The sequence below is a fragment of the Lepidochelys kempii genome, chromosome 2 (genome assembly GCF_965140285.1).
Source record: "Lepidochelys kempii isolate rLepKem1 chromosome 2, rLepKem1.hap1, whole genome shotgun sequence".
In the NCBI taxonomy this organism is placed as follows: Eukaryota; Metazoa; Chordata; order Testudines; family Cheloniidae; genus Lepidochelys; species Lepidochelys kempii.
In genome coordinates this window covers 122,200,639-122,228,308 of record NC_136381.1, presented here as the reverse complement: position 1 = coordinate 122,228,308, position 27,670 = coordinate 122,200,639, and the positions used below count along the sequence as shown (strand labels likewise).

At 40.0% G+C, this 27,670-nt stretch overlaps 1 protein-coding gene across 1 annotated transcript in view; it reads left to right on the top strand.

Moving 5' to 3' along the window:
* The window catches only part of PHLPP1 (PH domain and leucine rich repeat protein phosphatase 1), a 216,304-nt gene that overhangs the window by 98,755 nt on the left and 89,879 nt on the right, over positions 1–27,670 (top strand). Inside the window, exons 2-3 of the mRNA XM_073332220.2 lie at positions 19,800–19,996; positions 23,121–23,246. Coding sequence (XP_073188321.1) covers positions 19,800–19,996; positions 23,121–23,246 — 323 coding nt within the window. The remainder of the gene's footprint in view (positions 1–19,799; positions 19,997–23,120; positions 23,247–27,670) is intronic.

Below are 27,670 nucleotides of genomic sequence, written 5' to 3'. Positions count from 1 at the left end.
ATTATGTTTTACTCAAATGGTACGGATTACTTTACGAGTCTGTTTAAACAAAAACCTGTTTCTAATGGTGGTGAATGTTGCTGAATTCGACAGTGTTGTAATCTCCATACAGAGCAAGTCCAGTGCAGGCGGCCGTAGCAGCAAAAACTTCCCCTATGTTGTCCTGCCCGTGTGCTTCATCCAGGGCTTAATTTGTGCCAGGGCTAAGCCCTGTCACTGCTAGGCTTGGCAGTTCATAGCCCCAGCACCCCTGGGTTTACCCCATCAGTTATGAAAGTTTATTATTATTATTAATTATTATTAAAGTCTTGAGCCCCAGCATCTCTATCATTACAGATTAAATGTAGTCTTCGTGCCTGTTCTCACGCCTAGAAATGGTTCCTTCAGTAGTTTAAACTGAATGATTCATCTTGAGTAAAATGATTAATCTGAAATAGGACTTTAAAAAGAAAAAAATACTTCAATCTACTGTTCTGGACCTTGTTTATTTACTCTGGTAATCTGGCATTTGGGACACTAGCAGAAGAGAATTCTTACTGCTAGGACATTTACTTTTAACACTCAACCCATTTTCTTTCTACCTCTTCAATGTGGAAGGCCTGTGAAGGCCTTCTGAAAAAATTGTCTTCTCTATTTGCTGCTTTATGGTGTGGAAGGGTCTGGGAGTTGTGCTTTTTTTACCTTTGGAAATACCAGAAATTTTATCTTGAGCAAACATTAGTCCTCCTCTGGCTGGGATTTTTCAGATTCCTGGGATGGTTTTGAATATGTTCAGCTTTCGTGAGAAAGGGGATCTACAAATACCTTTTGATTTAGCTTAGACAACCTCCTGAATTAAACAGGCTTCAAGAGCACTAAATTGGCTGTGTACTTGTAAAACTGGACCATAGCACCAAGATCTTTTCATGAATCTGTTAGTGTTTTTTTATGGTAGATCCATGAAGCAAGATATTTTTGAAGCATCAGGCAACCTTTATAGCCAGCACTGTAATATTCTTTGCGGCATGTTTAGAGTGTTGTGTACAGAAACTGACAGCAGGTGCTGGGAGGACTCTGAGATCAAATGAGTGTGATGGCTGATTTTAATGAATTTAGAGTGGCTGTGCAAAATTTGTATTTTTATAGTATGCATCTCTTTCATATGATTCCCATATCCTGTTGTGTTTTGTCAAGTTCTCCGGGAGAAGTAACTTCAGACCCATATTGACAGAGGTGAGGAAAAGTAGCATCAAACTTAACACCTGTGGGCGAGCGATAGATCTCCCCTAGCTGACGTTTTAAGGAATGGGGAAAGCATCAGACCTGTTCCTCTTCCAGTTTTTTCATGGTGAATCTCCCTCTTCAGTCCTCTCTCAAGAACTTCCCTTCTCTCTTCCATTATGAAGAGCGGCCTCCCTTTATCTCTGTCTTGCCCCACCCCATCTTTTCTCTTTTCCTCCCCAATATGGACACTCCCATATGGATGTTGAAGCTGCTGGTGGTGGTAGGTTAAAGCTGACAGACCAGTGAGTGGGGCAGCTAATGACACCAGCCCATCTCCTGATGTCTCTTCCTTGCTGTCTGCTGAAGAAGCAGGCTCTCACTTTAGAGCCCAGAGAAACAGCATGAGAGAAGGAAGAGGAAACCCGTGCAGCCTTGTGATTGGTGGGGAGGAACTGCAGTGGAAATGCTCCTTAATCCCAATTGCTTGAGCCAAAGGCGCAGCTACTGGGGCAGAAAATTGGGACATCCCCATGAAAACAGGACTGTTTGGAGCTGTGTTGTTACACATGAAGCAGTTGTGGCACACAGGTTAAATGACTTTCCCAGGTCACATTGAATTACTGGCACACCAGTTGATGAGACTGAGCAAGCTTGTTTATAGGGACACTGTCCAGTTACACATACAGTGATAAAGTGAAATAATCCCATTATCTTGGATTACTAAAACTGAAAAAAGTTAAATCTAATGCCCCCAAAATAAGTATGTCTCAATGGCCTTCCCTATGCAATGCAGTCTTTCGCTGTTTATGCTGTTTGGGTTTTTTGTCTTTTCCTCCCGCTTTGTACAATTTAAATTAGGCTGACTTGTCCGTTTCACTTTTGTTTAATAGTCAGCTTCACTTTTAGGTTCTTGCATAACAACAGTGTTGCAATATGTTATAAACATTGGTAGGTTCAAATCCAGTAGAATTGGGATTGTGAAAAACCAACAAATATGGGAACACTTCAGGTTTTGTAAAAGCTTGTTATTTCAAAACCTTAATTTTAGGCCATGTTTGACCAGACACCCTCTTTAAAACCTATTAAATTTGAACTTCTAACCATTACAATATACTGCTGCATTTTTTCCCAGTGTTTTCATAGCAATTAAATGTTTGAGAGGCATTTTAAATTAGAACTAAATTAGATATGCTAGTCACTGTCTTGCAAAACTGCACAAAATTGCTCTGACCGAAACAGCTCATCAGATGAATTCTAATAAATAAAACTGTCTTGATTCTGTTATGTGTTGTAATGCTGGTACAGTACTCTACTGCAGGGTGTATTACTTAATTTAAATCCTTTTAAAGCATTTTACTAAACTGCTTCTAAACATATTTTAGAATACCGAATCTGGTTAGTTTTGTTGAAAGAACATAGAAAATATGAAACCATAGCTGAGATACTGTATATTCACTGTAAATCATACTGTACTCTATGTACTCTAAACTATTTTGTGAATTTTAGTGCATCTCTTGGCTTCTAAAATTTTAGTCTCGAGAACCTTGAATGGCCACATGGTGGTAAATGTATATAAAACAATTGTCTTGTAGTATACAAACATTAATCAGGTTTATTCAGCATCATGTTTTATTAACTTGATATACACTATTGCTAGAATGGAGTATATCAAGTTAACATTTAACACAGTAGTGTCAGCAGAGATGATAGTTTTTAGTGGAGAAGATAGTATTTTCATCAGGTCTGTTAAGTCCTGGGGGAGAAGGGGAGAGAGGATATTCTTGCCCTGAAGTTTTTTTGCTAAAGGAATGTGCTTTTAAATTTGTGACCATGAGAATTTTACTGTTTTTGTCTGACACTAGCCAAATTGTGATGGTTTTTTTTTTTTGCTGGTCAAATAGAATGTAGATAAGCCCTTTGATTTTCAGTTTAAACCAATTTTTACTGAAAAATTTCTGGGTTTTACAAAAACTATTATTCAGTTTTTTCTGATATTTCACCCTACATTTGCATCATTAAAATATATAAGAAATAACATGTTTTGTGGGCAAAATACAATACATTGCATGAGATATGTATTATAATACATTTGTCTGTGTGTATATGCAAAGCTGCCTAAGTAAGGCTATGTATTAATTTAGAAGATATACACAATAAACAAATACGCATGCCCGCAAGCTCTGAAGTGCGTGCGTGTCTGAACGTACCGATGAATCTCATGCCCCCCTCGTACACAGTTCAAGCTGTTAGCAGATAAAAGGTTTAAAGATTTGACACTAAAATGGGAAGAAAAAAAATCTGTATTGTGTTCTGAAATGTATTCCAAGGAAGTACGCAAAAGTTTAAAAAAAACGAAACAGGAGAAAAGGATGAAGTTGAGTGTATGCGCTGCTAATGGTATTACCTAATTATTAAATAGAACTATTAGCCTATAAATATTTACAAGTATACAACAGAACTGTTTGTTCAAAGACATTTTTATTTGGGGATTAGAGATATATTGTTAAACTCAGAGGTCGCATTGTGTTGAGTTCAGTTTTAGTTCCGCAGCAAACCACATTAATGAACTGAATTCAAAGCATTAATCTACTGAATATTTTTTCCCAGTCTTTCCATCCACCAAAATAAACCCTGAAAATTAAGTTTAAGAAAAATTAAGTGTGTTTGCACTGTTTTTCACCTGTTTTTGTTGTTGTGGTAATAAACATTGATAAATTCCTTGGGAAAAATTAAATAAAATAAAAATTGAAAAAGAAGGGTTCTACATATAGATAATTTTTTCCTTAGTGGCAGTGAGATATAAATATATATATTACTGTCAAACCATTGCCAAGGGCTGTAATCCACCACTGTTCCCTCTCTGTGGAGGATAGTTTTGTTTGTTAAAACAGTTGTTTAAATTTCAAACAGTGTAGTTTTTATGCATCTGTAATGTTTTTCAGGTATCATCCAAAACTGCTAACTGTGGGTCATCAATATATTTGTAAAGGAATAGTTTTCTAAAATTCCAGCAAGAATACAGGTGTTTTGTTTTTGTTTTTTTGTTCTTTAAGAACAGTGTTATCTTTAGACGTTTTGCCACTACAGAAATTGCATTAGAGAGAGAACATCATCTGGGATGTCAAGAATTTTAGTCTGTGGCGTTATTAAATGTTGGAAGTCTAGCACGCAGAGTTCAGTTTTGCATGACTTCACAGAAATTAATCTGCATTGTTAGCATTCTGTTTATCTGTTTTTAAGGGGAAAAGACCAGTCTGAGCTGTCACTGGGGCCTATCGTACAAAATTTTCAGTGCGATCTTTTGAAATCCAAGTAATTATTTCCATACCATTAGGGATTATATTTTTGGCTAGTGTTTGATAAATTTCTGTTTTTAACATACATCTGTGCATATGTACAATTTTATCTGGAATACGGTTTACTGAGATAATCTTAAAACATGGATAACATTCAGTTTTTGCCAGTATATTCTCAGCATGAACCATCCTGCTGCATAAGGTTTCACTTTGGAGATGTGACAAGGTGGAAAATGTTTATTCTTGAGGATTAGGTTTTAAATTAAAATTATCCTATTATCAGGAGAAATATTATTCTTCAGAGGGTGGTTGGATTGAAGAATGGTGGTATTGTTCAAGAACACTTCTAAATAAATCTAATCTCTAATTTCTGTGAATTCAAGATGGAAGTTCTATTATGTGTTCAGTTCACATTATTCCTACAGAATGACCTTTAAAAACCTGAGTTAATATTGAAGGTTTTTTGTAGAGCTGTCGATTAATCATAGTTAACTCATGTGATTAACTTAAAAAAATTAATCACGATTAAAAAAATTAATCACAATTAACCATGGTTTTAATCACATTGTTAAACAATAAAATACCATTTTAAATTTATTAAATATTTTGGATTTTTTCTACATTTTCAAATGTACTGATTTCTATTACAACACAGAATACAAAATGTATACTACTCACTTCATATTTTTTATTACAAATATTTGCAGTGTAAAAATGATAAACAAAAGAAATAGTATTTTTCAATTCTCCTCATACAAATACTGTAGTGCAATCTCTAGATCATGAATATGCAACTTACAAATGTTGAGATTTTTGTTCTATAACTGCACTCAAAACCAAAACAATGTAAAACTCTAGAGCCTAGAAGTCCACTCAGTCCTACTTCTTGTTCAGCCAATTGCTCAGACAAACAAGTTTGTTTACATTTACGAGAGATAATGCTGCCCACTTCTTATGTACGGAGTCACCAGAAAGTGAGAAGAGGCGTTCGCAGGGGACTTTTGTAGCTGGCATTGCAAGGTATTTACATGCCAGATATGCTAAATGTTCATATGCCCCTTCATACTTCAGCCACCATTCCAGAGGAAATGCCTCCATGCTGATAACGCTTTAAAAAAAAAAAAAGGCGGGGGGGATGTTAAATTTGTAACACAAGGAGTTCAATGTCTCCTGCTCTGTTTTGCCCACATTCTGCCATATATTTCATGTTATAGTAGTCTCGGCTGATGACTCAGCACATGTTGTTCGTTTTTAAGAACACTTTCACTGCAGATTTGACAAAACGCAAAGAAGGTACCAATGTGAGATTTCTAAAGATAGCTACAGCACTCAACCCAAGGTTTAAGTATCTGAAATGCCTTCCAAAATTTGAGAGGGACGAGGTGTGGAGCATGCTTTCAGAAGTTTTAAAAGAGCTACACTCAGATGTGGAAGCTACAGAACCTTGGCTCCTCCAGAATTTGGGTCTGGGTGTCTAAAGCTTCCAGGACTTAAAACTGCCTACACTCAAATTCAGGGGCTGGTTTTCATGCCGCACTCTCCCTTTCCTCCTGGCCTTTCTCCTGTTCTGGTGGGCTCCAGACTCTGAATCCTGAAAGGCCAGGTAAGGCTCTGTGGAAAGCAATCAAGGTAATTATCTCCTGTAGATTCTGCCTAATTATTAAAGCTACCTAACTGATTCCCAGGTGTCAGCATTCTCTGATTTTTCTTTTCCACTTCTTTTTTTCAAATGAGCTAGAACAGAGAAAATGCTGTAGCATAAACAACAATATACTTCATAATCTATTTGTATCCTATGCACTCAGTCATACCTTATAAAACCTCCCCTAAGATATCCAAGCTCACAAAACACGATGCCACCAGCCCGTAGTAGTTTCTGTAGAACAATGGTGGGTTCTGCCTCTCCAGGTACTGTTTTCGGGTTGAAGAATTTGGAGCTTAAGTGCAGCATTGGTCTCAGTTCTTCATTCTCTCCAGTCCTGCTTCGCTGTGCAAGCATAATGCACTACTGCTAGAGGTGTCAAGATAGCCTAGGATTTCATTTTGTGCACCTGCTTATATGCACTTTGTTTTAAAACTTGTTAATGTACTGGGAATGGGGGGGGGAGGAGGAAGGAAGGCAGAAGGGAGGGGGATTGTGGAGGGCTGGTAGTTTATCTTCTGCCCCAGAATGTTAAGGCCAGAAAGAAGGTTACTGAAACGTTTTTATTTTGTCAAATATTAGATTTTTTTTTCAGGGGTGGGGTGGAGAGTGAAGCTTTTCGGTATGTTTCTCCTGCAATGCACATTTGCAGATGTTTGCTAATGCATGGTCCTTTTCACAATGTACAGAGGCAGCTAAAACTGTCATTCATATGAAGGCCAGTGGGCCTGAAGGAACCTGCCTGCTTGTACTCTGTTCTGCCTCTAAATGGTAACAGGCAGCAGCTAGAGTTCCCAGACTGCTCTTTCATCATAATCTACAAGAGACTTGCGGTTGACTTGCTTTTTCTGATTGCAAGAAACATCCTACATTGACCATTCTGTCTCCCTCTTTGGTCTGTTGTCCTCCTTTAGGTCTGATCAAGATACAAAATTCCACCAAGTTAATGTTTTAAACTGATTTAGCGAAACCAGCACAAATCTATGTGTGGATGCTCCAGCTCATATCTATTTTTTGCCTGTGTTGTTAATTGTACAGGAAAAAGCTAAATCAAAATCAGTTTTAAGTTGATGCATGCAAAATCCTGTGTGGATACACTTTAACTACCCTTTTAAAAAAAAAAAGTTAAATCAGTGTGACTTCTGTGTGGGGACAAAGCCTTAACTTTGGCATTAAGTCTGAATGGGGGAGAGGGGCAGGAGACAGACCTGTGAAAACTAGAAGTGAGGAGTACTCAAGCTGTGAAATCACGGATTTTTGTTCTTTCAGGTATGTTTCCATGTAAAAATAAAGATGAGGGATATCCACTGAGTTATGGAATCTGTGCTGGGAATCATACTACCAGCATTTTAGAAGCTTGCTCAGTGGGTTTAATGTAGTCAGGATGGTTGGTATAATACCACAGACATTACTTGCCTGGGTATACCGCAGGAAGGACAGGAGACTTGTTATGGGTTTTAATCAGGCTGCAACTTTATTTTACAGATGTCTGGGACTACCCGGCAGATAAAGTGTACAGTGCAGGCAAATCCTTATTCAAATCAATTTTCCACCAGCCCCCCTTTGTTTCCATCCAGGTCCCCTAGCCAACCCGTGGCTTGGACCTTACCATCCACCAGCCTCGTAAGAGTTAAGGAGGGCTATGAGAATGGGGGGCAGGTGGGGGACTTGGCTCCCTGCCATACCAATCATAGGAGTCCCTGAACCCCCTCCCCCATTCTGTTCCTTTATCCAGAACCTCCTTTTAAGTCCTTTACCAGGCCATTTATCTGGTCACTGACTGCCCTCCCAATGGAGTACCTGCACTGAACATCCACCCAACCTTATAAAATAAGTTGTGACATATGGCCTGCCACCTTTTCTGTTCACCAGAAAAGGTCCATCCTCACATCCACTGTGGGGAAGGCGAAAAAACCATACTCCATAGAAGTCAATTCTAGTGGTGCGGGAAAAATTCCTTCCCAGCCCCCCTTTAAAAGGGGCGACTAGCGTAATGCCCACAGCAGGTCCTAACCCAACCTGCCATTAGCCTCTACCAGGGGAAGGAGGGTAGGTACTGGCTTCCTTGCTGCGTGGACATGGAGACTTGCCTCACCCAGGTTTCGTACCTTTAGGCACATTCCTTGGCGGGCGGGGGAGGGTGAGTCATTGCTGCAAAGCTGACCACCAAGCACCTTTTTACAGCAGTTTCTGACCAGCTTCCTCCCCACCCCATCCCCCCAACCACAAAGCAGAGCTGCCCTTCTTTGGGTAAGCCCAGACAGATTCTGCCCCCCTTTACTTGTGGTGCAGTCATTTCCAAAGTGACCTCTCTTGTACAGCAGTAGTGCTTCTCTCCCAGGGGTACTATCATAGTGAAGATAGAATATATCTCACAAAGGCCAAAGAATATCTATTTCCTAGTCTGCCTTCTTTTCGTAAGATGCCTGGTTTTCTAGCTTGTAGCAGTAGTTCCTTGGGAAGAAAAGCACCAGATGCTTTGCAGTCTTAATAGAATTTATTATGCAAAATGTAGTTGTACAACTACAACCAGTCTGTGGACTGGATACGTAGGTGGCTTGGTTTCATTTTCAGGTAGTCTACATACCATCGAGTACTAGATCTTGAACTACTAATTCGTAGGCAAAGCTCAACCTGGATTTTTCCAGGTATAATACTGCATGCCGTAGCAATACAACAAGACTCACTCACTCTGTCTTAAGAATGTGATTGAGTCCTCTGCCTCTCCCCATCTCCTACTACAAACTAAGAAAGGGAATCAATCTTTCAACAACCACATGTTAAATCTCATTACAATTTTTAAAGAAGACTTGGAACAGATTAGGATCCCTGATGTTTCCTTCAGCAAGGAAAATCCACTTGCAACATATGACTTGAATTACTGGTTGGTAGTCCACTTGCTTCATTAACTTGAATTACTAGTATGTTCCTACACATAACTACTTGATTATGCTTCTCTGACTAGTGAAATACATAATCAAAGCTATTTATTCCCATTTCTGTCCATACAAGATGTATTGCAGTATTCCTCTTTCAACCTCCCATGTGTGTCTAATATACTGCTGCTTCTCTTGCACCCCCCTTTATCCACTTGCTGTCCTATTTGCATCTGTCTGTCATTACTCTGCAACTTTGCCTGCAGTTGTTTTCTGCTTTGTTGTCGTCTTTTGACACACCTGAAGGATTAAGGAGCTTTAAATACTCAAAAAGCTTAAGAAAACCATATCACTAGATTTCTTCGAAGCCTTGTATATCTGAGGGAAAAAGAGCAGCAACAGTTAAAACAAAAAATACCACACTTGGGATCATTCAGCAGTTGGGATAGCATTGGTACAGCAGTTGCTGAGAACTGAGGGTATGTCTACACGGAAGAGAAAAACCCTTGCCACTGAGCCCAAGTCTAGGTCCTTTAACTGGGCATCTGGCTTTGGGGCTAAAAATAGCATAGTAGACATTCCCACTCAGGTTGGAGCCCAGGTTCTGAAACAATGAGGGTGGAGGATCTTTGAGCCCAGGCTCCAGCCTGAGTGGGAATGTCTATATTGCTATATCTAGCCCTGCAGCCTGAGTCCAATGAGCCTAAGTCAATTGACTCGGGCTCTGAGACTCAGCACTGTGGGATTTTCTTGTCTGTGTAGACCTAATTAAAGTATAAACAAGGACTTGCAGGAGTTGGAACTATTTCAGCTAATCAGGGTTTACCCATACTTGTAATTGGGCGCAAGCTTGATTAGCCAAATCAGTACAAAACCTTAGTTTACTCTTACATTTAAGGTTCAGTATAGCTTGCAACCGCCGGTGGCTGAGTTGAAATGATTATTCCACATGAGCTAGGTGATGCATTCTAGAGCACTCTGCTCTTCTGTTCAGACTCATGCGCCTGGTACGAAAGCACAAAAAGTGAATCAAGGGAGTGAGAATGTCTGTCTGTCAACGGGGCAATTAAGAAATATGGGGAAAGGAAGAGGATATTCTAAGTATTTTATAATGGATGGTGGCCTAATTTTTTCAGAAATGACTAGTGATTTTGGGATACCTTGATTTTTTGGGTGCCAACTTGAGATACCTTAAAGAATGTGAGTGGTAAGTAATATAGTGCTCTCTGAGCACCCTTTTTATGAAAGTTAGATCCCTTTGAGGTATCTGAAATTGACAATTTTTGTATGCCGAATCTGCAATTATTCTTGAACCTTCAGCATATTCAAGCAGACTGACAGCTAAAGCAAGATATATGTTCTAAGTATGAAAAGCTTATATTCTTATTGGCTAGCAAAAATCTGTGACTTTTTGAGAAGACTGAGAATATGCTAGGGCAGCCTGTGCTAACATGTCAGGCATTGACTGGGATTTGTCCAGTTGTATGACTGTTTTGCAGTTGGGGAGACTATTTGTTTAGCACCGACCTCTGACAAAATAAAACTTATTACAAAGTCAGATGAGTTAGCAAGTCCAATACATCAGTGCTGACTACATTTTTTTTTCTTTTGTTTGGTAGCTTGTACACAGGGTTTTAAAGTTAACTTGACTACAGCTTTAATTTCATAGAAATTCAGACACTCTAAATTTAATTCTTTCTAGTTTCCCTGTCTTTTCTGGAAATGCTTTTGTCCCATAATAAACAGCTATTTTATAACTTATCTCAGCAATGCATTGCAAATCATAAATATCTCAAAAGTCTTGTGACTAGGACCAATAGCTATTTTCCAGATTCCAAAGCCAGCTGTTATGGGTTCTCAGAATGGTCTGAAATCTTTTGCAATCCCCTGGTAGATGTAGAGTATCTTCACAGTACTCATAGCTTCTTCCAGCTCAGTCAGGGACAATGATGGTTTCTCCACTTTATAGTATTCTGCACAAAACAATCAGCCAGGATAGAGTATTTTAAATTAGATGCATTTTTTCTATTAACATCAAAATGTGCACACCCAAAATCGAGCAGAGTTTTATAAATTACAACTAAGGGTGTGACTTGTATAATTCAATATCATCATACATTATTTCATCCAGTTAATCTGTTTGCGGGCAACAGCTGCTGGCATGCAAGAGTTCATTAGTGTTGGTTGCATTGTGAATAAAAACAAACATTCACTTTTTGTAGAGTAAATATTACAGCTCCCCCAGGATATTCAAACTTTTCTTGTGTGGTTTTCAATTTCCATTGTTAATAAATCCTGATTGTTAGGTTTTTTTTTTTTAAATTTGGAAATCTGTTGTAATTCCATTACAATTATCTCACTGTTTCTGAAGAAAGTAATGTAGCTAGGAAACCTCCAGAAAACAACTGTTACCTAACTTTGCTTAATGTGGGAGAGCAGTGCTTCTCCTGGATTCGTCCATCTGAAGGCATGTCTGCATTGTCACAACAGACTTTCTGCACAGCCACAGCTGGCCCCAGGTCACCTTACTTAGGCTCATGGGGCTCAGGCTATGGGGCTGTAAAAGTGTAGTGCAGACACTCGGGGCTGGAGCCTAGGCTCTGAGTCCCCAAGGCGGGTGGATCTCAGAGCCTGATGGGAGTGAGTCTAAGACTGGAGCCCAGGGTCTAAGCCTGAAGTCTACACCACTATTTTTAGCCCCGCAGCCTAAGCACCGCAATCCTGAGTTAGCCGATCTGGGCCAGCCACAGCCGTGCTGCTGGCTTTTATATGGCAAGTCTAAAGTTAAAATCAAAACCCTAGGTTTTTTATATCCTTATTCTAAATGCCACGAATTCCCCTCTAGGTCCTGGGACCAATTTAAAACTAAAGGTAGCTTATCATGAATGGCAGGTTATCTGAGTGGTCTGTTTCTCAATCTCAGACATCTCTTTAAAGCGTTGCATAGAATGTTATGTTATGAATGTCTTGTTATGGGTGTGTTAGGGTTGTACTTTTAGAGTCTGGATAGGAATGAAAAAAATATTTCTCGCCAATTTACCCAACCTATTTTGGTTGTGTTTTTTTTTTTTTTTTCTTCAAATGCTCAATCCATTTTTCTAGTATGTGTTTGGGATTTGCTTTGGACATACTTGTCTTCACTCTTTTACATCCAGGTGATAATTCCTGCGAAAATATTTAAGATATTTATTGTTGAATTTTTTATTGGTGCTGTCCTGAAGCATCCTTAGGTACTTTTTATATATGAAAAAATGTGAAATGCACTGTTCTCTGAAATTCACCAAACTGGAGTGCTGTCAGGCTGCTTGAGGAAGCAGATTCTAGGTGCTGGTCTCCAGTCAGAATGCATTCCTTCCAGCTGTGAATAATTTAACCCATTAATCAACAGCCTCCCAGCAGAGAATATGGTAATACTGGTACACTATAAGTTGTTTGCCTTCAGACCCTTGATCTGTACCCAAAGGAAGGTGTTTAAAGTTTGTTCGGAGTTCACGTTCATGAAAGGGATGGGACAATTGACCAGAAAAGGAGTTTGTGCCCCCTTATAGTAGATCAGAGTAACTTCTGCTTCCAATGCATGGCTTGCTTCCCTCCCCCCCTCCCCCCCATGAAGTGTGGATGAATTCCTTGGTCTTGGCTCACTCTCCTCCACTTTTTCTGCTTCGTTTAGATATTCTGTATTCTTTTGATTACAGTAATTCTGTAAAAAGAAAAGGAGTACTTGTGGCACCTTAGAGACTAACCAATTTATTTGATCATAAGCTTTCGTGAGCTACAGCTCACTTCATCGGAAAGCTCATGCTCAAATAAATTGGTTAGTCTCTAAGGTGCCACAAGTCCTCCTTTTCTTTTTGCAAATACAGACTAACACGGCTGCTCCTCTGAAACCAGTAATTCTGTAGTTGATGCCATATTCTAGCACATGCTGCCTTGATGACAGTGCAGTGAGAAGCAGCAAGTAGGAGTTTCTTCACTCTGTCAAAAAATCTTTGTTCTTTTGTTGTCCAACTCTATAGCTCACCATTGCTGAGGCTTTCTTGCCTGTTGCATTCTTTGGCAACTAATAGTCTTGATCTTTTTAAAGTTACAAGCTGTTCAAGCTAATCTGTCAGCAGACAAGATTGCTTCCTGTTAAACAGTTTCTCCTTTGAGTCATGTGTACCCTCGGTGAGAATTTCGCTATCGGTTCACTCTGAACTAGTGACACATTAACTCAGTGGTGCTCAGACAGATTCCAATAAGCTCAGAATAAGTTAGCACCTCTCAGAATCCCTGTAGAACTGCCTCATGTTTTTCTTTTGCACTGTAAATTGAACTATGATCACACTCCAGATAACATTAAATATTGAGGAATTGCAGTCCTGTAGGAGGAGTGACCCAAATGACAGTGACCAAAATATTAGAGCACTTTGGACTGCAGGAAATAGTGATATGTAGTATTAGTATCAAGTCTTGCACTCAAGAAAATGACAGGTTTCGGAGTAGCAGCCGTGTTAGTCTGTATTCGCAAAAAGAAAAGGGGGACTTGTGGCACCTTAGAGACTAACCAATTTATTTGAGCATGAGCTTTCCGATGAAGTGAGCTGTAGCTCACGAAAGCTTATGCTCAGATAAATTGGTTAGTCTCTAAGGTGCCACAAGTACTCAAGAAAATGATACTCATAGTGGAGATACCAAATGAGGAAGGGAAAGGACATAAGCAAGCAATAGGCACCTATTTTAGTAAAGCTAATTTTATTTTTTCTCTTTATAATGTTGCAATTTTTTTTGTATAACAAAGTACTGTAGTTGCTAGAAAGTTTGTTAGCTTTTTAAGACCAGAAGGGACCATATGACAATGTAGTCTGTATTCCTATATAACACAAACCTAAGGTGCCACAAGTACTCCTTTTCTTTTTGTGAATACAGACTAACATGGCTGCTTCTCTGAAACAGAACTTTGCCCAGTAATTCTTAAATCAAATCTGGTTTTTTGGTTGAGAGCAGGGTTTTAAAAGATAGCTAGTCTTGATTTAAAGACCTTCAAGTGATGGAGAGTTACCGCATCACTTGGTTCCAAAGATTAGTTACCCTAACGGTTACATTCAGGCTAGAGATACCAGGGAAATATTTATCTAGCTTTGTCTGCAAAATCAGAGGTGTCTGACAATTCTAGTCACTTAGTTACTTACAATGGCCAAATTACCTCTTAATTCTTTCTTGAATGAACTAAGTATATGGAGCATCTTTAGTCTCATGCTATAAGGCTGTTTTTCCAGACATCCCGTCATTCTTGTATCTCTTTTTTCTGAACCCTTTCAAGTTTTTCAACATTTTTTTCCAAGTGGGGCTAGAATTGGAAACCATTTTTACACAAGGCAATATCACTTCCCTACTGCTCTTCAGTATTTCACACCAGCCGTCTTAGGGTATGTCTACACTACGAAATTAGGTTGAATTTATAGAAGTCGGTTTTTTAGAAATCGGTTTTATATATTCGAGTGTGTGTGTCCCCACAGAAAATGCTCTAAGTGCATTAAGTGCATTAACTCGGCGGAGCACTTCCACAGTACCGAGGCTAGAGTCGACTTCCGGAGCGTTGCACTGTGGGTAGCTATCCCACAGTTCCCGCAGTCTCCGCTGCCCACTGGAATTCTGGGTTGAGATCCCAATGCCTGATGGGGCTAAAACATTGTCATGGGTGGTTCTGGGTACATATCGTCAGGCCCCCGTTCCCTCCCTCCCTCCCTCCGTGAAAGCAAGGGCAGATAATCGTTTTGCACCTTTTTTCCTGAGTTACCTGTGCAGACGCCATACCATGGCAAGCATGGAGCCCGCTCAGCTCACTGTCACCGTATGTCTCCTGGGTGCTGGCAGACGCGGTACTGCATTGCTACACAGCAGCAGCAACCCATTGTCTTGTGGCAGCAGACAGTGGATTAGGACTGGTAGCCATCATAGTCATGTCCGAGGTGCTCCTGGTCGGCTGTGTGAGGTCAATCAGGAGCGCCTGGGCAGACATGGGTGCAGGGACTAAATTTGGAGTGACTTGATCAGGTCATTCTCTTTAGTCCTGCAGTCAGTCCTATTGAACCATCTTATGGTGAGCAGGCAGGTGTTATGGATTGCTAGCAGTCCTATTGCATCATCTTCTGCCGGGCAGGCAAAAGATGAGGATGACTAGCAGTCCTATTGTACCATCTTCTGCCGAGCAGCCATGAGATGTGGATGCCATGCAGTCCTTCTGCACCGTCTGCTGCCAGCCAAAGATGTAAAAGATAGACGGAGTGTATCAAAACAAGAAATAGACCAGATTTGTTTTGTACTCATTTGCAAACCCCCCCCCTCCCCCGCCCCCCGTCTAGGGGACTCATTCCTCTAGGTCACACTGCAGTCACTCAGAGAAGGTTCAGCGAGGTAAATCTAGCCATGTATCAGAGGCCAGACTAACCTCCTTGTTCCAATAAGAACAATAACTTAGGTGCACCATTTCTTATTGGAACCCTTCGTAAAGTCCTGCCTGAAATACTCCTTGATGTAAAGCCACCCCCTTTGTTGATTTTTAGCTCCCTGTAAGCCAACCCTGTAAGCCGTGTCGTCAGTCGCCCCTCCCTGTGTCAGAGCAACGGCAAACAATCGTGCATCTGAGTTGAGACTGCTGTCCAGAGCAGTCACAATGGAGCACTCTGGGATAGCTCCCGGAGGCCAATACCGTCGAATTGTGTCCACAGTACCCCAAATTCGACCCGGCAAGGCCGATTTAAGCGCTAATCCACTTGTCAGGGGTGGAGTAAGGAAATCAATTTTAAGAGCCCTTTAAGTCGAAATAAAGGGCTTCATCGTGTGGACAGATGCAGGTTTACATTGATTTAACGCTGCTAAATTCGACCTAAAGTCCTAGTGTAGACCAGGGCTTAGACAGAGCATCGCACTAGGAGTTCATGTTCAGTTGGTTATCCACAGTAATCCCTAAATCCTTTTCAGAGTCACTGCTTTCCAAGACACAATTCCCTATCCACTAAGTATGACCTACGTTCTTTGTATCTAGATGTATGACGTTGTATGTTGTTATATTAAAACACGTGATGTTCAAATGAACTCAGCTTACCAAGCAATCGAGATTGTTCTGTACAACTCACCTGGACTTTACATTATTTACCATTCCACTAAGTTTTGTCATCGGCAACTCTGTTAGCAGTGGTTTTGTATGTTCTTCCAAATAACCATTAAAGGCCTGGGCTATAGAGTTAGGTCAACGCAAGGCAGCTTACGTCGGTCGAACTGTAAGTGGCTACACTAAAATGTAGCTCCCACTGATGTAAGTTGCCCAATACATTAACTCCACCTCCACGAGAGGCGTTGTGCTTTGGTTGATGTAGTTAGGGGGGCATCACTTGTTGGCTGTCAGTCCCATGCGGGGCTCACAGCTGGAGTCATCCCCCCCATCCCAGGGCTGACAGCCGGAGTCACGCCCTGGAGCAGACAGCTTGGCTTGTCAGCCCCAGAGTAGGGGGGAAGAGAGGATTCCTGCTGTCAGTGCCGCACACAATTAAGTCGGTAGACATGCTCCTGGTGAGGGCGCGTACTGCTGACAGGAGAAGCGTAGTTTGGACATGAGCCACCACTTTAATTACTGCGGTGGCTGTAGGTTGACTTAATTTTGTAGTGTAGGCATGCCCAAAAATCTTGAATGGCATTGAGCCAAGAACAGATCTCTAAGGAACCCCTTCTCGGATGATGATTCACCTAGATGATACATTTCAGAGTAACAGCCGTGTTAGTCTGTATTCGCAAAAAGAAAAGGAGTACTTGTGGCACCTTAGAGACTAACCAATTTATTTGAGCATAAGCTTGAAGTGAGCTGTGGCTCATGAAAGCTTATGCTCAAATAAATTGGTTAGTCTCTAAGGTGCCACAAATACTCCTTTTCTTTCTAGATGATACAGTTGCATTTTGAGTTTGATCAGTTAGCCTGTTTTAAATCCATATAATGTGCTAAATTAATCTTTTCTAATTTTGTTAATTTGAATGTTATATGGTATTAAGCCAAACACTTTGCAGAAGTCAAATTACCCTTACTTGTAATGTCGAAAATATCTAGTTTGTTGATTGGTACTAATTCTGTTATCCTCCTTTAATTTTTCTTACTGACTTCACTCTCTACTAGCATCTCCATGACTTTGCCTTGGATCAGGTTTTGGCTAATTGGTCTGTAGTTAGCATGATCATTCCACTTATCCTTTCTAATTATTGACATATTCACCACCTTTTAACAGGCCTCTGGAACTTCCCAATATTCCAACATTTGCTAAAAATCTTTGTGTTTCAGAGTTCCTCATCCAGTTCTTCTAAAACTCTTAGGTGCAAGTTATCAGTTCCTGCAGATTTTAAAAATTTGTTTAATGTTTTAAGTTGTGGAATCAGTTGCAAGATTGGAAGTAGGAATTATTCTTGATCTGTTGAAAGATATGATCCATAGTATAAAATGGAGAGAACTATTACTTAAAAACTCTTCCAAAGATAGTTGTCTGAAACATGGTATTGGTGGATGTTAACTGTGTTCATGGATTCTTTCTAAAGTCTTCTTGTATGTAGTTAGCTTTGGAGGATGAGCCTGTGTGTTTACCTCATTAAACAACAACACTGACTTTAGTTAGAGAATTATTGTTAAAGTATAACTGAGGGTACGCTCTGGTCTGGTATAGCTGCCAGTCTGTCTGAAGACCATTGCCCTTCATATCTTGGCTCTGGACATGTCAGACTTTTCTGCCATGTAGCAGCAACATGGCCTCTCTAGACATCTTGTAGAGTTTATTCACAGGAATTTTATCTCCAAACAGCACCAGCAATGGTGGTCTACTTTATGACTTTTGTAAAGGAGTTCTGAGTTTGGTCACAAATTTGTAAAGCTTTCATAGCAAGCATCGTGCCTACTTTTGTATTACACCTAGCATGGCACAACACTGATTCACATTCCTAGCACTACTGTAGCCATATATATATATATATATATATGAACAATAAGAAGGTGTTTTTCAAACTACTTTTGCCATGTAAGCTCTCAAAATAACTGATTTGCCTTATGAAGATTTCTCCTGAAGGTTTGGTCCTCAGTACTGTACTAGTTTCATTGCATTTGATATCAGGTTCATACAATAAAGAAGTTCCAGCCATAGCATGATCCTCTGATCAGATTGCAACTGATTACAGTGTGCTCCCATCTTTGAAGTGCTGTTGGACATAATAGGAGTACCTTTATCGTCTGATAGATTTGAGTTTGATACTTGGTCGTGCCAGCTCGGAATATAAATTTTTAATAAATGCCAGAAATCTGTAGGCAGTGAAGTATCTTTTAAGTTACAGCAACAATCTTGCAGTTCTAAACAGGCAGACAGTAGCCTAAATGCCAGTGTTAATTAAAGCATAGCAAAACCGGGACTAACTGTGCCAAGTTTGGGTTTAATAAACAGATTTTAAAAGGGAAGTGATAGTTAGAGTTGTCACTGGGGGAAATTACTTTGGGGTAGATGGCTTAAATTGTTTGGTTTCCTATGGCAAATTTAAAAGAGCTGACTCAATGAGAGATGTTAACCCTTAGAAAAGGGTGTTTCTGCACCATGACTTATCTTTTTTCAAATAGTGGACCCTGACTGGAGTGATCCTAATCTGCAGCAGATGTTGTAGTAATCTCCCAGAATTGTGGAATTTCAGGTTTTCTTTAAAGAAATTATAGCTTGTTAAGATTTCTCTTGGATCTCATGGTTTATGGTTTAATTTAGAAAACAGATGAATCTTCATTTTACCAGTCTCTTGTCTAGGCGTCGGGAAACTTTTTGAAATTACTGCTTCTGCTCTTTCACCCGCAGCAAAACCTTTCTTTTAAACATGCTGTCAGAAAAGTTGCACTAAAACCGAGCATAGTATTAACAAGGTTAGCCAGTGTATCACACATCTGTGATTGCACCTCTGTCCTGACTCGCAGCAGCCTTGCTACTTTAGTCCTAGGCTTGTCTTTTGCTGAGTAATGCCAGATTTGGAGGTGGTGGTAATTTAATATGGATAAATGCTTCAGATTATAGTGAGACAATGAAAAGCCTTTCCACCTGAGGCCTAAGAGTTTAAACTTAGAGCTCCATAATCTACTGTACCATGTGGCCACTGAATGTCATTGTCACGGTGGCCTCTACAGAAAGAGCTTTCCTTTAAATGATCACCTTGAAATGATCCACCTGGTCACTGTTTTGAGCTGCTCATTTGTTACCCTGTCTGCAGTTTCTCTGCAATACGTAGTATGTAAAAGTGCTGTGGGCTCTTTGTGGGTGGAGTAAGATTAAAAAAGTAACATCTAGAGATGTTTGAAATGAACTCCAAGCTCTAATGAATAGAGGACATTCCAAGTCTGAACACTTCAATACTATTAAACAAATATTCAAAATGCCTATTACACGGTTTTTGAAATATAATTACTAGGGATGGGCTAGTGCGGTTTTGGCATTGGTTCAGAAGAGAGGCAAGAAAAGGTATTATACGTAGTTGTAAAGCAGAAGATGCAAAACATTATTTTTGAAATCGTCTGGGCAAATATTTAAATGTACCAAAACTACAAGACTAATACTGAAGAAAGGAAAGTGTACTAGTCAGTATCCATGTATTGATACTGCAATGCTCAAGTCCCTGTATTTACTTGTTTGGCTCCAGAGTTGGTTGTCATTTGTCAGGTTGTGCTCAACATTATTAAGAGTGATTGATTGAAAAAGGAAGACATCCGTAGTGATAAAGTGCCTGCTTTTGTTTCTATTTCAGGAAAGCCACACAGCACTGGCAACTCTGAACGGATTCAGCTCTCGGGAACGTACAATGTTCGAAAAGGGAAAATGCATTTGCCAGTCAACAGATGGACAAGACGCCAAGTTATCCTTTGTGGGACGTGCCTAATTGTATCATCGGTGAAAGAAAGCCAAATTGGAAAGATGCATGTTCTCCCTCTAATTGGTGGAAAAGTAAGGGTTTTTTTTTTTTTTTTTTTTTGCTTGAGGCTGTTCACTTAATCCTATTTTTCAGTGTTGTAGGTATACGTGGTGATTTTCAGACACGGGTTGCTGCCCCAAGGAGCTTGCACTCTGGAATCTGATAATGAAAACAGTTATTACTAGACGTAACACTTACTACCTGTATCTGAATCATTTGTATCTCCTTGCAAAGTTCTTACATTGAGAATTTAAAAATGGAAAAAATCAGGGAATGGCCATTAAATTGTGTATGTGGGATCATTATCTCTTCTTCTTTTCACGTAGTATTAATTGTTCTGTGTATGTATGTGTGTATGGCAGGGATGGCCAAACTTACTGACCCTCCGAGCCACATATGAAAAGCTTCAGAAGTTCGAGAGCCAGGGTGCGCCTGCCGGGGCTCAGGGCTTCAGCCCCTCAGGAGGTGCCTACCGAGGCTTGGGGCTTCAGATCAACTTCTGCTGAAGTCCTGAGTGCCAGCAGGTGTGCCCCGTGGGGCTGAAGCCAGAAACAACATACGGGGGGGCACATGGCGTCACATGTTTCCCCAGATTTTTGCTGGAGTTGGCTGGCCCTGCTCAGTCACATGGTTCCACGGGGCCCCCTCCCTGCACTGCAGCTGCTGGCTTCCGCAAGCTGGGAGCTGTGGCCCTGGGGAGAGGCAGCAAGAATCAGCTGGGAGCTGCAGGGAGAGCCGCTACTTTTGCTGCTGCTCCTCCCTGTGGAGCTAAAGCAGTGGCCCCTCCCTGCTCTTCTTAGCTGTTTGCTGCTGCCTCTGGGAGGTTCAGGGAGGGGCTGCTGAGGGTAAGAAGTGGGGTGTGCCTGGGGGGCATGCCTCAAGCTGTTGGCGGGGCCAAACCTTTAAATTGTCATCTCAGCAGGAACTAGTAGTCTCTGGCAGAAGCCCCTAGCCCCACCGCAGGGCAGAAGCCCTGAGCTCTTTCTCCCCCTCCACCCAGTCTGGTAGGCAGAGAATGGGGGAGAGGAATGGGGGAGGGAGGACTCTGCGAGCTGCACTTTAGCTGTAAAAGAGCCGCATGTGGCTCAGGAACCAGTTTTTTGCCACATACCAGGAATGGCTAGACATATTTTTATTGTATTTGCTGAGTAGTACGTTACTTTGCCCATTGGCTGAGTTTAGTTTTCGCTAGGTCGCATGTGTAAATACACGCACTTACGTTTTAGAGCAATTCCACAGCATAACTGTAAAATGGCATTATCTTAGTCAACAAATCTGTTTTGTATATTCAGAGTTGTATCTTTCCAGTGACCTAGTGTTTGTTGCTGTTTGCTCATGCTACCTGTTTGCTAAGAGATGGAGTTGGGTTCTATTCCATTTTGTGCATCAACAGAATTTATTCCCATCAGATTTTCCTGTGAAACGGCACTGACAATGGGGCTACCACAGGAGCAATTGGAGATCCAATATGGCCTGCAGAATCTTCATAACTAGTTGTAACGCACAAGATGAAGAGTCCTTCTTGGTTCTTGGACCCTAGGCTGATTTTGCAGGACTGGCAGCTGAATCTTTTTTTAACCTTGTGTACTAGCACATGGTATTGAAATCGACTGAGACACGATACACATGGGAGTCCGTGATGTCATATTTACACAGTCAGTTTTCAGAGTTCCACCTTAATATTCTGTTTTAGGGCATTTTATATGCCAAGTCTAGTTGTGTGGAGCTTCCCCTGTTCTAGCAATTCTTTTCTCTCCCCTCTCTACCTTCTCCATACAAGAATGTTCCCACCTTTTCCCTGGAGTGTGTCCTTTTTCTCAGCCAGAAGAAATACAAAGGGATATTCCACAACCCTCTCCCCAGAAGCAGATGGCATTACTCATTGCTGCATACTGGGAAGTGCAAGATTCAAGCTTTCCTAGCCTGCTGTTATCCCTGGGAAAGCCACAAAGGAGGAGTAGGGTAAAATCCTAACATCAAAGATAAAAAGCTAACCAAATGGATCCTGAGCCTTTAAAGGGTTTTGTTCATGGAATTGGCAAAACGTATGTCTTTGTTTCTGTCTCCTGTCTGTTGTAGGAATTGCTTATGTGCAAGGGTTCAAGTTGAAGGTAGAATGCAAACATAAAATGAAAACTGAGTCAAACTCAGAAATATTTGCTGAAAGCCTACGCTATCGAGGCTTGGGTGGGGGACAGCTGGAACAGAATAAGTATTGTTGAACTTTTTTTTTTTTAAAATAAAAAATTCTCCCGCACCCACTTAAATCCTCTTGCACTTCCTGGTTTGCAAAAGGCATTCCAGAACGTAGTGTTGTGAAACATCACAGAAACATCTTGGAGACCATACATTGTACCAGTTTCCTTTTTAAAGGTAAATTTTTACTGGTGAAGAACAAAACTAAATTATATATTCTTTGCAGCTCCTTATTGCATGTATAAAAGCAGCATAAAAGTCTTTCACAAGGAAATGCTCTTCTTCTTTTTTCCGTAGAGTTCTTTTCAGGTTATCCATATCCCTTGCTGAAGACCTCTAGCAAAAAAAAAAGATGAAGACTTCTTGCTTTTACGCATTTGGAATATCCAGACGAAACTAAATATTTGATGACTGTTTTTATATATTTATATAAAAGGAGCAGCAAAGGGCACAAAATATTTTGTTTCACATTCCACTGTTAAAGGCTTATCAACAAATACTTGTTTAAACTAGAAAAGAGTTATTGCCAAACTCCTTTCCCTTCTCTGCCCTACCCACAACCCATCAGATTTACTTACCTCCCACTCCATTTCCCAATAGGGAGAAGCATGTGGTTAATACAAATTTTTTTAAATGCCAGAAAATAATTGGCTTTTTGGCCGTTTAATTTTGGAAAAGTCTTAAGATATTCAGGTCTTAAGAATTATCCAGATCTGTATCTTCAACTCTAACAGTACATTTTATATAACTTAATTCAAGAGTCCTGTTAAACAGTTCAGGTTTCTTAATCTGTTGCTTGCATGGGTTTTGTGGCTCCTTGACACTGGATTAATTAAATTTCAGGTTTAACAATACTTAACGAGGCTTTTGAGCTCCTCCTCCGTTTCACAGCTTCACTTTGCTTGCACACTGACACTTTCCAAATGTTATGCAGTAATTATTTTATCTTTTTAAATACAGGTGGAAGAAGTGAAAAAGCACCAGCACTGTTTAGCATTTAGTTCCTCTGGACCTCAGAGCCAGACCTATTACATTTGTTTTGATACCTTCACAGAGTACTTACGGTGGCTTCGACAAGCATCAAAGGTAAGAACACCTCTAGCAAGTAGAGTTCTCCTAATTTTTCTAATTAAGAAAAATGTTTGCTCACTTTCACCATAATGGCATAAACAGTTGTGGGCCTGTGGCTGGAGTGAGGTGTGGTGTGGTTTTTTTTGTTTTTTGTTTTTTTGGTTAAACTCCATTTGCTTGCACTGTGTAAATAAAGATACTAGCTAGAGTTCCTCCCCCCCCCCCGCCCAAATCTTGGTGTAGCTCACTAATGTACGGAATAAGACCCTTAGAATAGAGAAAGTCAGTAATGTCTCTTTCCAAGATTTTAATATGAAAAGTTGTGTTTCAGAAGTGATAAAAACTGGTAATGCAAGGCATGTAGAGAACCCAAAGACAGTGCTAGAAACTTCAAGAACCAGTTGGAGGAGTTTTTCTGTTGGGAATGTTGTGTTTCGCTTCTGTCTTAAAATAGGTGAAGTTGAGTGACTGGCAAGATATCAACATATTTCCTATTGCTGATCAATTAGTGTTCTCCAATATACTGTATTTTGGTACCTATTCAATATCCTAGAGCATCAGCGCTGTAATTGACTATGCAGTCAGATTATATATCTACCAGTGCTAGTCTCTCCACATATAGAGCAACCCACCTTCTAGCTGAGCTGATGAATTTCTATTTCAGAGCTCCTTTGCATTTGCCTTGTGCTGGAAAGACAGGGCAGAGGTGAGGACTCTGTTCAGCACGATCTGGTCTCCTCACTTCCCTCAGGGGACAGAGTAGCAACCATGTTAGTCTGTATCCGCAGAAAGAAAAGGAGTACTTGTGGCACCTTAGAGACTAACCAATTTATTTGAGCATAAGCTTTCGTGAGCTACAGCTCACTTCCTCAGACATTCTTGTCAACTGCTGGAAATGGCCCACCTTGATTATCACTACAAAAGGTCGTTCCCCCCCCCCCCCCGCTCTCCTGCTGGTAATAGCTCACCTTACCTGATCACTCTCCTTACAGTGTGTAGGGTAACACCCATTGTTTCATGTTCTCTATGTATATAAATCTCCCCACTGTATTTTCCACGGTATGCATCCGATGAAGTGAGCTGTAGCTCACGAAAGCTTATGCTCATATAAATTTGTTAGTCTCTAAGGTGCCACAAGTCCTCCTTTTCTTTTTCCCTCAGGGGAGTGGCTCTGAACAGCAGTTGTGGCAGAGTTCAGAGCAGCCCTGCTCTTTCTCCTACCGTTCTGATAGCAAAGCAGCCTAAGGTGTTGCAGTAAGAAAAGCCAGGCAAGGGAACTGGAGGTACTGAGGATACAAGGGAACCTCAGAATAAAAGAAAAGTAAATAATCGAACAGAAATCCCACAATGAAATGGGCCGGGTGAGGCAACAAGGGAGAGTAACTAAGCTGACACTAAAACACTTTCAACATCAGTCCAAAAATGTTTCGACTCCTGTCAATGCCTTACTATGTGTGTACGTGTGATGGGGAGGGCCACTCATGTTTAAAAATGAAAGCTCTGAGCATGTTAAAGTAGAGTTCCGGACTTAAAAATATATCACGTGTGTTTAGAGCAGGCTTTGCCAACAGAATTTAGGGTTTGTTTTTTTTACACCATTTGCATTATTAACCTCTTACTATTTGGCACCATATTACCTTGTCTTGAGAGGTTGTTTCTGCAATTGTCTTTCTCTATTATACTAATTTTTTCCCCTCTGCTTCTTTAGTCAGGTTCTTTGCAGTGTCTGATACTAGCTCATATTCCTGTATCTTGTGCACTGAAGGGTAAAGAATGTTTGTTCTTTTGTCACACTGGTTACATATTTTTCTCTTTGGTTTTCCACTGTATTTTTAGTGTTCGTTCATTCATTCCATATTTAGTAAGAGACTACTGGTTTTTATGTTCTCGATTGTATTAAGTAGTTAGTGTGATGCTTTTTCAAGATATTTGTAGATTTATGGCACTCTGGATCACTTTCAGTCTGGCTTTTCCAAAAGGCAGTATACTTTATTTAGTGAATGTTTTGAAGTATTGGTTTTTAAAGAGGATTGTTAATTTTATGCTCTTATAATTCAACTCGATTTACTATATTATAGCTTTCTTTGGGCAATAAATGTTTGGGATTCTTTCTGGCATAGAACGCCCTTTGTGCATGTTCCAGTAGTTCATCTATTTTAGGGTTTTGTATCGCTCTGACATTGGAACACTAACCCTAAAACTCCCGGACTTCTTATTGTGAAGCCAAGATACGCATGGTTTTGGGTATGATCTGATTTCCAGTATTGAGCTTGTTCTTGGTGTTCAGTCGATCTTTTATATAAGACAAGTGTTCTTTCATCTCCAGTGGCTCTGACATTGGGTGAATGAAGGATAGATCTCATGAGTGAGGATAAACAGTGTAAAACAATGAACTTCAGAAGTAGAAATAAATGACCAGAAAGTCCCATTGAATTACTGACAGCATAGGCTTGTTCTGTACCATGCTGTGCTTCTCTCTTGCTCTCTCTCACCCTTATGACTAACAGTATTGGGAAGGTAGCCAACCTGAGGACATCTCCCCATATAATCATGACATCTTCCCTTTTTTAAATGTAGGGGGAGGAACTCCAAGCCCAGAGCTCCTAGAAGGCTTTGAGTGCCAGAACTGAGGAAAGCCACTAATATTGGCAGTCGAACACTTCAGTATGTTGACAGCAGCACATAGCAAGTGAAAAACTGAGGAAAATCTTGGTTTCATCGTTACACGTTCATCTAACTAGATCACTCTGTTCCAGTAGTATAGCTTTGTAGAGTCACATCTTTCAGACAGGACTTAACATGTGTTAGAATGAAGTTTCTCTAAACTGTTTTGTAAAAGCAATGTGGAAAACAAGTGATACCAGCTCAGCTAAATGTGTTTGTGTGGGAAGTATCGTGCAATAACAGACTAGTATGTTACTGAAATAGAAAAAACTAGCAACAACCACAAATTTAAATCTCGTTTGGCTACTGATACCAGTACCTGTGGAATTCAATTTAGAAGATGAAACACACAGTTCCTGAATTACATGTACAAAGTGGAAGGATGGAAGGAATCTACCAGTGTGGGTTATCTAATGAAGGTCCTTTTGTACCAAAATAAATCCTAATCCTGTATTTCTATTTATCTTAAAAGATGCTACCTATTTGAAAGCTAGTTCAGTTAAAACTGGTTTTAGGCACTCAACGCACTCTTGGAAATAGAAAAAAAATACAAATGTGCTGTTTAAATGTACAAAGTAAACAATTTGGGGGGAGGGAGGGAGGGTGGGAATTTTCTCTAATCCTTCATTGTTAGCTTTTAAGTGTAACTTGTAACAGGTTAAATGTTTTATATAGAAGTGATCTATTTAAAATGCTATCCACTTTTAAATGAATGTTTTTGGCGCAGGGGATGTATGAAATTTGTGTCATAATGTGAATACTCAAATATACTCTCTGAAATTGTTTTTTAAAATACATTCATTACTTAGTGGCATCTATTTGGATTTTTATTAACACTCAACATTATTAAATTCACTAGTGTTCAAAAGCACTTCAACATCTTTAAAGGATAGTCTGAAAGTTAAAATTGTGTTGTCCCTAAATAGTATCTGTTTGTGTTCTGACAAATGAGAGTAAAAACTTCCACTTACTAGTATATTCAAAAAATAAAATGCATCATAAATTTAATACACAGGAGGAAGTCACAGCACAAGATATCTGTTTATGAAAAATGTAATTTTAGTTTTCAGTTACTAAAATCTTAAATTGAAAAACCATTAGGTAGTATTGTTTATACACACTTCAGGAAAAATTCTCAGATGGTCTTGTGTACTTTTATATAACTCACATAGTTTAATCTTAAACTGACTTTGCAAAGGGTTGCTTGCTTTGACAGCATTTTTGTACGTAGGGTGTGGAAGAAGGCTATGTGACTATTTTAATAGAATGTCAAAGAAAAAAAATCCCTAACAAATCATACATGCAACAGAAAAACATGGGTAAGGAAACAGATTTCATTCAAGCTTCCAAACAATTAATGGGTGAATTGTTTGCATTCAATAATTCAATTTATTTCCATTTCTTATTTTATTCCGGAGACTAAAATGAATTCCACACTTTTCTAATTCTGCCTATCACTAATTATCAGTGAAAGACTAAAAGTTAAGATCGTAGGAAACATGTCCATGCTGTTGCTTCTTTAATTTAAAAAGCTTAATGTTAACTAACGCTCAAAAGAAAAACAGTGATTCAGAGTGTGCATTAGCTTCCACCCCCAATGTATTTTCTGTTTATTGTTAATGGCTTTTTGATAAGTTTGCATATGTCCTGTGACTATGCGTGCACACATTTTAAACAGTGGGGTGGGCCTTTAGTGTGAGACTTGTACACAGAAAAGTCCGAATTATGGGGGGAGGTAGAAGTGGAAGAGATTACAGTGAATTCTGCTCAAGACT